The sequence below is a fragment of the Geotrypetes seraphini genome, chromosome 8 (genome assembly GCF_902459505.1).
Source record: "Geotrypetes seraphini chromosome 8, aGeoSer1.1, whole genome shotgun sequence".
Classification (NCBI taxonomy): Eukaryota; Metazoa; Chordata; class Amphibia; order Gymnophiona; family Dermophiidae; genus Geotrypetes; species Geotrypetes seraphini.
The window spans coordinates 56,171,573-56,182,375 of record NC_047091.1 but is presented as its reverse complement, the minus strand read 5'-3'; the positions used below and the strand labels follow the sequence as shown (position 1 = coordinate 56,182,375).

At 44.1% G+C, this 10,803-nt stretch overlaps 1 protein-coding gene across 1 annotated transcript in view; it reads left to right on the top strand.

Annotated features, from left to right (window-relative positions):
• The first annotated feature begins 1,010 nt into the window (after window positions 1-1,010).
• LOC117365423 (cytochrome P450 2F3-like) overlaps window positions 1,011-10,803 on the top strand; it is a 32,250-nt gene continuing 22,457 nt past the window's right edge. The window contains exons 1-3 of the mRNA XM_033955864.1: window positions 1,011-1,181; window positions 9,651-9,813; window positions 10,431-10,580. Of these exons, the coding sequence (XP_033811755.1) occupies window positions 1,011-1,181; window positions 9,651-9,813; window positions 10,431-10,580 (484 nt within the window). The remainder of the gene's footprint in view (window positions 1,182-9,650; window positions 9,814-10,430; window positions 10,581-10,803) is intronic.

The following is a 10,803-nucleotide window of genomic DNA, read 5'->3' as shown; positions in this document are numbered from 1 at the left end:
CAGCTTAGTAAAAACAGCAAGTATAATCAAAAACTTTAACAGGTTGTCCAGTCAGATCTTAGACGTTTTGACTTAGACCAAGTTAAAGCAGGTATATGTTCTGAATAGGACCCACTGAGCTGATCGCGGCTGCTGAGATGCCCAATCTCTCCTGCCATGGTTTGCAGCAATTTGGGGGGGGGGGGGATTGCGATCGCAGCAAGAGAGATGTCCAATCTTTCTTGCCACGATCACAATCCACCCCCACCCCTGAACCCCAACAATACCGGCAGGAGGGAGCCCAACCCCTTCTGCCGAGACGCTAGCCCCGAACCCCCTGACTCCCTCAAATACTGGCTGGAGGGAGCCCAACCCCTCCTTTTGAGGTGACCCACCACCCTGTGACACCCCCCACCAGACAATAACATCAGGAGGGATCCCTCTTGTCCCGGCTTACCACTAGACCACCAGAGGAGGCACAGGGTAGGAAGGTGGGACAGGGTGCAAAGCCTGGCAGGGAGTGTGGGGGGCTGGGTACAGAACCTGGTAGGGATTGAGGGGTCTGTGTGCAGAGCCTGGGAGGGCAGGGAGGGAAAAGGACTGTGTGCAGATCTTGGCACCCCTCCCCTCATCTTATGTTCGAGTCAACCATTTTTTCTCCTTTGGGGGGGGGGGGGGTAAATGGGGGTCTCGAATTGTATTCGGATTGACTTATATTCGAGTATTTGAAAATTAATGCAAAGCACACAGGTGAAAAGAATGTACTGGCACTGAAATTTGCCTCCTTAATTGTTCCAAAAAAAGGGTTAAAGGACTTTTTTTTCCCATTTCTGCTAATTCTGCACATAGGTTGTTTATAGTGTAACAAAATAAACAGTGCTTCAGCAGATGTGTAACTCTCTCATTGTGTAACTCTCTCGTTTTACGATGATAGCTTTAGGGTGGGAGGTGGAAGAAACGGTATAAATAAAAACCAGCTCACAGAAGAACCTGAGCCGAGAGGCAACGGGTCCATCCAGGAATTCTCCACCATGGATCTTAGCATGGTCTTAAGTATCATCCTGGTTATCCTAATCTCCTGTTTCATGGTATATTCAAGGTGGCAGAAGACAGGAAAGCTGCCTCCAGGGCCCATCCATTTTCCCCTTGTTGGGAACATGTTACAGGTTGACATTAATGATCTGATTAAGTCTCTAGTTAAGGTAAGTCTATGTGTTTCATTGTTATTAACTTATATTTGACTTGCATAACACTATATGGAGATTATCATTGCCAGAATGTGATCAAAAAGTGAATTGCAGTATTCTGTGATCTTTGCTCCATATTGTATGGCTGTTGCATAGAGGCTCACCCAGCCTCCCTCCTCCCCAAAAAAAGTTAAGTTCATACTGTTTTAAATTTACTTTTTTTAGATTTTTTGGCATCGTTTCACATTTATTCTAAACTGTAAATATGTGATGCAGTAGGGATGCAGTAGCATAGTAAGGGAGGGGCGGGGGAAGCAGTCCACCCCAGGCACCATCTTGCTGAGGGTGCAGGTACCCGTCCTCCTCCACACCCCATGCCGCACGTGCATGCTGTTTCCCTTCCCCCGCACCTCTGTAACATTCCTGGCATGAGCAGCAACTCCCAAACTGCTGTTGCACCAGCGTTGGCTCTTCCTCTGACATCACTTCCTAGGCATGGTTCCAGGAAGTGATGTCAGAGGAAGAGCTGACGTTGGCGCAACAGCAGGTTGGGGGTTGCTACTCGTGCCAGGAACGTTACAGAGGTACAGGGAAGGGAAGTGCCGAATGCGTGGCAGGAGGGGGTGTGGAAGGAGCGTGTGGAGGTGGGGGGAGGGGGAGAAGAGGAAAGAGGGGGTGTCACCTCCCTGGGCACCTCTCACCCTCACTACGCCACTGACGTGACACAAAGTTCCTCATTGGGAATCATCATCCAGAAACAGGATCTATTCTAGATGTCATTGTTGATGATACATTGAAACCTGCTCAGCGTGCAGTGGCGGCTGAGAAAGCAAATACAGTAAAACCTTGGTTTGAGAGCATAATTCGTTCCGAAACCGTGCTTGTAATCCAAAATACTCATATATCAAAGCAAATTTCCCCATAAGAACTCATGGAAACTCAGATGTTTCGTTCCACAACCCAAAAACTAATACAAAATACTATATGTACTTGTATTGCAAGACCTCAGTCATTTAGAACAGTCACTACACTCCCGCCGCGTCAGAGGCAGAAGAACCATCAACTCAGTTGTGATGATGTGACGCGTGTATACCGTATGTACTCGTATTGCAAGACTTTGCTCGTTTAGAACAGTCACTATACTCTTGCAGGATCAGAGAGAGAAGAACCATCGGCTCAATTTTGATGATGTAATGTGTGTATACTATATGTGATGTGTGAATACTCTATGCACTTGTATACTCTATATACTTGTATTGCAAGACATTGCTTGTTTATCAAGTTAAAATTTAATAAAGTTTTGTTTGTCTTGCAAAACACTTGCAAACCAAGTTACTTGCAATCAGTGTTAGGAATTATTAGGGAAAGGGTGGAGAACAAAGCTGAGAATGTCTCTATATTGCTCCTCGGTGCAATTGCGTGCAATGCAGGTCACTGCATGTCAAAAAAAGAAACAGTGGAATTAGAAGAGGTATAGAGAAAGGGTTATAAAAATGATAAAGGAGAAGGAATGAGGAAAAAAGAAAGGAAGGTAATATACACATATCATAAGTGATTTGCATGCACTTTTTTTTTTTTTTGAAGTACCAGTAACTTTATTGGATTTCAAGCAAATACATATGAATAATAACATGACAACAGTAAAACATTAATAACAAATTGTTACAACAGGGCCGGAGTATAGCAACATGAAATGACCGATCAAGAGGTATTGATAGAATTATTACAGTATTTGTCTAGGAGAGCCCGAGAGTTAGCACAGTAGGATGAACAGTTATTTTTGGATGCTATGATTTCTTCAAACTTTCTTATAGAGTAAAGATAGTTCCATAAGAACATAAAAATTGCCACTGCCGGGTCAGACCAGAGGTCTATCGTGCCCAGCAGTCCGCTCCTGTGGCAGCCCTTAGGTCAAAGACCAATGCCCTGAGTCTAGCCTTACCTGTGTATGTTCTGGTTCAGCAGGAACTTGTCTAATTTTGTCTTGAATCTCTGGAGGGTGTTTTCCCCTATAATAGACTCCGGAAGAGCATTCCAGTTTTCCACTACTCTCTGGGTGAAGAAGAACTTCCTTACATTTGTACAGAATCTATCCCATTTTAACTTTAGAGAGTGCCCTCTGTTTCTCCCTACCTTGGAGAGGGTGAACAACCTGTCTTTATCTACTAAGTCTATTCCCTTCATTATCTTGAATGTTTCAATCATGTCCCCTCTCAGTCTCCTCTTTTCAAGGGAGAAGAGGCCCAGTTTCTCCAATCTATCACTGTACAACAACTCCTCCAGCCCCTTACCCATTTTAGTCACTCTTCTCTGGACCCTTTCGAGTAGTAATATGTCCTTCTTCAAGTACGGTGACCAGTGCTGGACGCAGTATTCCAGGTGGGGCCATACCATGGCCCAGTACAGCGGCATGATTACCTTCTCTGATCTGTTCATGATCCCCTTCTTAATCATTCCTAGCATTCTGTTCACCCTTTTCGCCACCACCGCACATTGCGCGGACGACTTCATCGACTTGTCAACCAGTACTCCCAAGTCTCTTTCCTTGGGGTCTCTCCGAGTACTGCACAGGACATCCTGCATTCGTGTATAAGATTTTTGCCACTGACATGCATCACCTTACACTTGTCCACGTTGAACTTCTTTTGCCTTGTCGCAGCCCATTTCTTGAGCATGTTTATATCACGTTGCAGGTATTCGCAATCCTTCTGCATCTTCACTACTCTGAATAACTTTGTATCGTCTGCAAATTTTATCACCTCGCTCGTCGTAGCAATTTCTAGGTCGTTTATAAATATGTTGAAGAGCACGGGTCCAAGCTCCGAACTCTGTGGCACTCCACTCATGATGCTTTTCCAAGCCGAGTATTATCCATTTACCCCCACTCTCTGTTTCCTATCCGCCAACCAGTTTTTAATCCACATGAGTATTTCACCCTCGATTCCATGACTCATAATTTTTGGAAGTAGTTGTTCATTAGAGACCTTGTTAAACGCCTTCTGAAAATCCAGATATACAATGTCGCCTGGGTCACCCTTGTCTATCTGTTTGTTTACTCCCTCAAAGTGCAGCAAATTCATCAAGCAAGATATTCCCTTGCTGAAGCCATGCTGGCTGGTCCTCATCAGATCATGTCCGTCAAGGTGATCAATAATGCGGTTCTTTATCAGCGCTTCTACCATCTTTCCCGGCACCGAGGTCAGACTCACTGGTCTGTAGTTTCCCAGATCTCATTTCGAACCTTTTTTGAAGATCGGCGTAACATTTGCTACTTTCCAGTCTTCTGGAATCTTTCCCAATTTGATTGACAGATTGGCTATTAATTGAAGCAGTTCAGCTATAGCCCCTTTCAGTTCATTGATTACCCTCGGATGGATACCATCTGGTCCCGTGGACATTCAAATGTGAATTATCTTTCCAGTAGCACACTATTAGGTGAGCTGCTAAAGCAATCATTAAGTCAGAGTTTAGAATTAGAATCAGGAATTCCAAGATCCAGATTGCATGATGTTAGAATAATAGTTTTATATGTTATGGAAGACGAGGCGACTAAAGAAATGCACTTTAAATTTTAAGGCATCCAAAATGTGCATTTACGAACGCACTCTCTACCACTGCATGTCTTTCATGGTTGACCTACTTGATGTGAAATGTAATCTGACAGTGCGAAGAATGTTTGTCCACCAATTAAAGTACGTATGCAGGAGCTATTTTTAATATTTTTGATGACTCTGTTGACATAAATAAAAATATTATAAAACTAATAGCCATTTTGACAGTGATAGCCATTCAGTTAATTTTTAAAACATGAAAGGATTCAATTTGATTGTCATTCCCTTTCTGGTGGAACTCTTTATGTATGATTGGGAACTATGAAGCAGTTATTATGGAAAAAAGAGGTAAAAAAGCAAAATTTGACAAAGTATGGTTGCCTGTAAATAAGTATGTGGAAAATAATACACTTCCCCCTTCCGATTCGCAGTTTTCAGATTCACGCTTTCAATTATTTGTGATTTCCTAAAACCAGAATCACCCCCACCTCCCTCCCACCTCCCAGACCTCCCTGGACCTTACCTGGTGGTCAAGCGGTCTTTCAGGGCAGGAGTGATCTTCCTACGCTCCTGCCCTGTGCAGATCACTCATACAAAATGGCTGCCGTGAGTTCCTGTCATGGTTTTTTCACAACTTGAGGTGCATGATTTTTTGCCTCAGTTCGGACGTCTGGGTGTCGTTTTGTGGGGCAGGTTGCTGAAGTGGGGTCGGGATCGGTTCCCTCTTTTCTGGCATGCCGGGACCGCTGGGGTTGGACCGCAGGGTCTATGTTTGCGTACTTGCAGATGCGTAGTTATTGTTTGGTGCTCCGCTCACCGGAGGGCAGCTTGCCCACCTTTACTTCCTTGGATTACCAGTTTTTGTCAGCCCCATCTGAATTTAACACGCTCTCGGAGTGGTATAAAGTGGGGAGGGAACGACGGTCTGATAGGTTTCTTGATGCTATGGCAACGGATTGGACCTCAGCTTTGGGTGAGCAGGTCACTGCTGATGAATTAGTTCTGTGTTTTCAGGAATGTGCCTCTGCATCCCCTAATGTGAGTTTGCGGGAAGTACTTCTACAGATTCTGCACCAATCTTATTTAACGAGATGTAAGGGACGAAAGATGGGGCTATGGCCTGATGATTGCTGCCCCCGTTGCCCGGCTCGCCGGGACACCTTGGTACATCACTTTTTGGAGTGTTCATATGTAGGGCCTCTGTGGATTTCTGTGCTTCAAGAGCTGGAGAAAGTTATAGGATTATCTATAGATTGGTCTTATAAGACGTTGCTGTTGGGTGTCACAGGTCCCCTGGTGGAAGCGGGTGTTAGCGATTCTGGACGGCGTTTTCTTTTAGTGGCCTTAGGAATCACAAAGAAACTAATTCTTCGCCACTGGATTGGTACCACGTGGCCAACGGTGCAGCAGTGGCGGGCTAATATGTCTCTGATGGCTGGGTGGGAGCGGCAGCACCGCCGGGGGGCTGCGAGCTGGAAATCTAAGACCTATCTGGATTATTGGAGTTCCTTTTAGGCTGGTTAGAGATCATGGGTGCACAGGGAGGGTGGGGGGGAGGGGCTGGAGGGGAGGGTTTCATTCAAAAATTGGATCTGCATGGGGGATGATAAGTTGTGGATGTATTGACGTTTGTTTATTTTTACCTGCACCCTTGATTGTTGTATATGATGTCTTTCTTGTATGGTCACAATTTGTATTTTCTCGTATGCATTGATCCTTTAATAAACATATTTAAAAAAAAAAAAAAAAAAGGGTTTTCTTACTCTCTGGAAGCTTCGGTCCATTAGAGCATATTTTGATGCTCCATCATTTAAAATCTTGGTACAATCCCTTATACTGAACCAACTAGATTAATCTAATATTGCCTATCTGGCAATTTCCCAGAAGAATATGCAGTGATTACAACTAGTGCAAAATGCAGCAGTCAGGCTGATCTTTGGGTTGAAGAAGTTTGATCATATAACTCCTTCCTGCATTGGTTGGCGATGGAGGCATGTGTGAAGTTTAAGTTTGGATGTTTCTGCTTCAAGGTTCTATTTGGTCCAGCCCTCAAATACATAACTGACCTTTTCTCTTTTTCAACCAATAGACATAAGAGAGGCTCAAACTTGAATTTTGTTTTGCTACCGGTTAGAGGATATAAATTTAAAAGACATCACCAACAGTGGCATACTAAGGGGGTCCGGGGGGAGGGGGAGAGGTACGCCCCGGGTGCAGCCTTAGGGGGGGTGCACAGCTGGCCAGGTCCGGAAAACTCTACCGGGACAATCAGCCTGCCTCTCCCCGACGTCAATTCTGCCTTCGGAGAAGAAGTTTGGGCCAGCCAATCGCTGCCTAGCTGGCGGAACTTCCTCTCCAACGGCAGAATTCACGTCAGGGAGAGGAAGGTTGGTCAGCCTGATGCAGGGAAGACGAGCTTGGGGTGGCGGCGGCTTTAGAAGGGCAAACAAATGTGTCACTGAAAAAAAAAGGAGGCCAGAACTGGGTCACTGAAGGCAGCATGTTTACTTCATTCATGCTGCCGGTGGCCCGAAGAGTTGCAGCAGTGCTGCTGGGACAAACAATGAGCAAATACCGGATCCTGCTGGGGGGGGGAGGAATAGCATGGGGAGGGTAAGAGAGATGCTGGAACGCAGGGATGGGGAGAAAAGATGCCAGACATCCAAGGGAAGCAAGAGAAGGAGCTGATAGAGATGCCAGACCACGGGAGGGAGGAAGGAAAGGGGGGAAGAAAGATTGGCTGCACAGTCAGAAGAAGAAAGTGCAACCAGAGACTCATGAAATCACCAGACAACAAGGTAGAAAAAATGATTTTATTTTAAATTTAGTGATCAAAATGTGTCTGAATTATCATTCCTATTCTGGGTTTTTTTCAAAGAGGTCAAGGCAGATGACTCTATGCACTGTCACCTCAGTAACAACCATACAAAAATAGACAAATACCCCCCCTCCCTTTTTACTAAACCACAATAGCGGTTTTTAGCGCTGGGAGCCTATGAGCGTCGAGAGAAGCGCTGGGCATTCAGCGCAGCTCCCTGCGCTAAAAACTGATATTGTGCTTTAGTAAAAAGGGAGGGGGGTATTTGTCTATTTTTGTATGGTTGTTACTGAGGTGACAGTGCATAGAATCATCTGCCTTGACCTCTTTGAAAAAACCCCAGAATAGGAATGATAATTAACATTTTCTCAGCGTACAGTTTGCTTTGTGGATTTTTTAAAAATTTTATTGTTGATAGATCATTGTGACTTGGTCATTTTAAATGTAGCTCGCAAGCCCAAAAAGTGTGGGCACCCCTGAGCTAGAGCATTGAAGTTGCGTGTTTCTGCCGTAAAGGTCATCTCTGATGCAACCGGAAGTTGCATCAGAGACAACCTTTACAGAAGCCATATGCAACTACAACGCTCCGGCTGCTGTAAGAAGGCAGTTTAGACATCGTCGGCCACAGGGCAGGGAGGTTTGTCGGACTGGGCCTGTTGTCCGGGCCGGGGGGGGGGGGAAGAAAGCGCCACGAAGGTAAGGGGTAGGGAGGGAGAAAGGAAGAAAAGGTGGGGTGGAGAGGAAAACAGGGTAAAACAGAATGGGGAGAAGGACGCTGAAAGCACATGGGGAAGACAGAGGGGGGAGAAGATGCTGAATGGAAATGGGGAACAGAGAGTAGGGAGAAGATGCTTAAGGGAAATGAGGAACAAAGAGTGGGGAGAAGATGCTGCAGGAAAATGGGGAAGAGAGAGTGGGGAGAAGACGCTGAAGGGAAATGGGGAAGAGAGAGTTGGGAGAAGACGCTGGCAGGGAAGAAGACAGAGACGCCAGACTATGGGAGGAGCGGAGGGAAGAAGATGGATGCCAGACCAATTTGGAAGGAGGGAGAAAGGGAGAGGCACGGTAACAGAGCAAATGGAAGATGCAGAGAGAAGAGGGACAGTGGATGGAAGGAAGAGAGTAACAAGAAGATGAGGAAAGCAGAAATCAGAGAAGACAAAGGTAGAACAAAAATTTTCTATTTATTTATTGCTTTAGGAGACCTGTGTCACTGATTCTGAGGTGTTGCATTGCATGCAAAGTCCAGCTTCTAGCTGGTTCAATTTAACCTTTGTCTATGTATTTCTATTTTATCCCGCCTTTTACAAAACTGTGGAGCATTTTTTAGTGCCAGCCGTGGTGGTAGCAGCTCTGCTCAGAATTCTCTGAGTGTTGGAGCTTTTACCACCGTGGCTAAAATTCACACTACAGTTTTGTAAAAGGGGGAGGGGTTAGTTTGTGATGACATATTCCATACTAGGCAAAGGTGTTTTCTGTATTCTGTGTGTTCGAAAGACATGGTTTTCTGTTAGGATTGACGGTGTAGGATTGATCTGTACTAGTCTGGCTTGTTTAGTTTTACAATGGGTGTATTGATGTTGTACTGCTCACTGCAGTATGTAAGATGCTGCCTTTTCCTAGGTACTCATGTGTGACATGTGGCTTGTTACTAAAAATCATGTTTTTGTACAGATGGGGGGTGTGCCAAAAAATGATGGGCCCCGGGTGTCACATATGCTAGGTACGCCACTGATCATCAACATCTTTTCTCTTATCAAGCAGCATTATGGGGTAATGACCTGAAAAAATTACTTATGTTTGCCAATACTTATGGGGAATTTAGGAGACACCTAAAAACATATCTGTTCCTAAACTACTTAGGAAGCTGATTGGCACAATCTTTCCCACAATAACTGATCTCTAGAGCTGTCAGTCACTAGATTTTAACTATGCTAATTCTACTCAATCTGTAGCATTTTTAATCATTGTAAACCGCATAGAACTTCACGGTCCAGCGATATATAAACTGTTATTATTATTATTATTATTAATAAACTGTTATTATTAATGCAGTAAGTAGCAATGTACTCTCTTCTGTAATTTGTGTCTCATTTTTTTTTTTAAATGTCTTAGTTGAGTGAGAAGTATGGGCCCATCTACACATTTTACTTAGGGTCTCGTCCAACAGTGGTGCTATGCGGATATGAGATTCTGAAGGAAGCCCTTGTGGATAATGCAGAAGTTTTCAGTGGCAGGGGAGACTTTCCAGCAGTGCAGCAGTACAGCAAAGGAAATGGTGAGCAGAGATATCATTCAGAAGGGAATACAATCTTAATTCTTCTTAACTTGCATTATCAAATTGCTAAAAACAAGCTAAGTAAATATTTATGGCTAATGAACCCAGCTTCAATTAGTGCTTCTTCTTGAGGTCTTCTCCTCCTGGTTGGTAAATCAGTGGACTGTTTAGTTGCTAGTTGTACATAGAGGCACATTGATTTGATGTTGATATATTTAGGAGTTCTCTACATAATTCTCATTGTGCACAGTAAGACCCTGTTGCGTCATAGCGCCAATAATTATTAGTGTTGATTGAAAAGGATTCCTGAAAGAGCCATAAGAAACAATGAGGTCAAACAAAAATTATAATAATGATAGCAAATATCACTTGCCATTGGAGGTTAAAAATTACATCATGATTCAGTCTCACAACTCAATAAAATAATAAGTGCTACCTTAGCATAAAGTGATAAAGTATGGCTGGAAGAGGAGATAATTTTGCATTTCATTGATAACACATCTTATAATTTGGAGGTTTGCAATAATTGCAAAATAGACCATATTTCACAGTGTATGGAAAGTAAGAACCCACTTTCCATGGCAAAACCCCAATTTGCTTATCTTTTTTCTGGGCAGGAATTGTTTACGGTACAGGAGAGCGATGGCGGCAACTTCGACGCTTCGCCATCACGACCCTGAAGAATTTTGGCATGGGAAAAAGAAGCCTGGAGGAAAGGGTCAAAGAAGAAGCCCAGTATCTCATAGCAGAGCTTCAAAAGACAAATGGTACTTCTAGATTCTTTACTTGGGAAAGCCTAATAGAACATGTCTACCTCTGGAGCAACCAGAGAAGTTGAGATGTGGCCACATTCTATAGGTAGAACTGACTATAGTTCAATATTACCATAAGCTGGAGTGGATACATAGTTAACCAGAAGTACAGGTGCCTCTCTCAGATGCTGGAGATCAAGAGCAGACTAAGGGATGCAGTTATCAATGAGGGCTATTA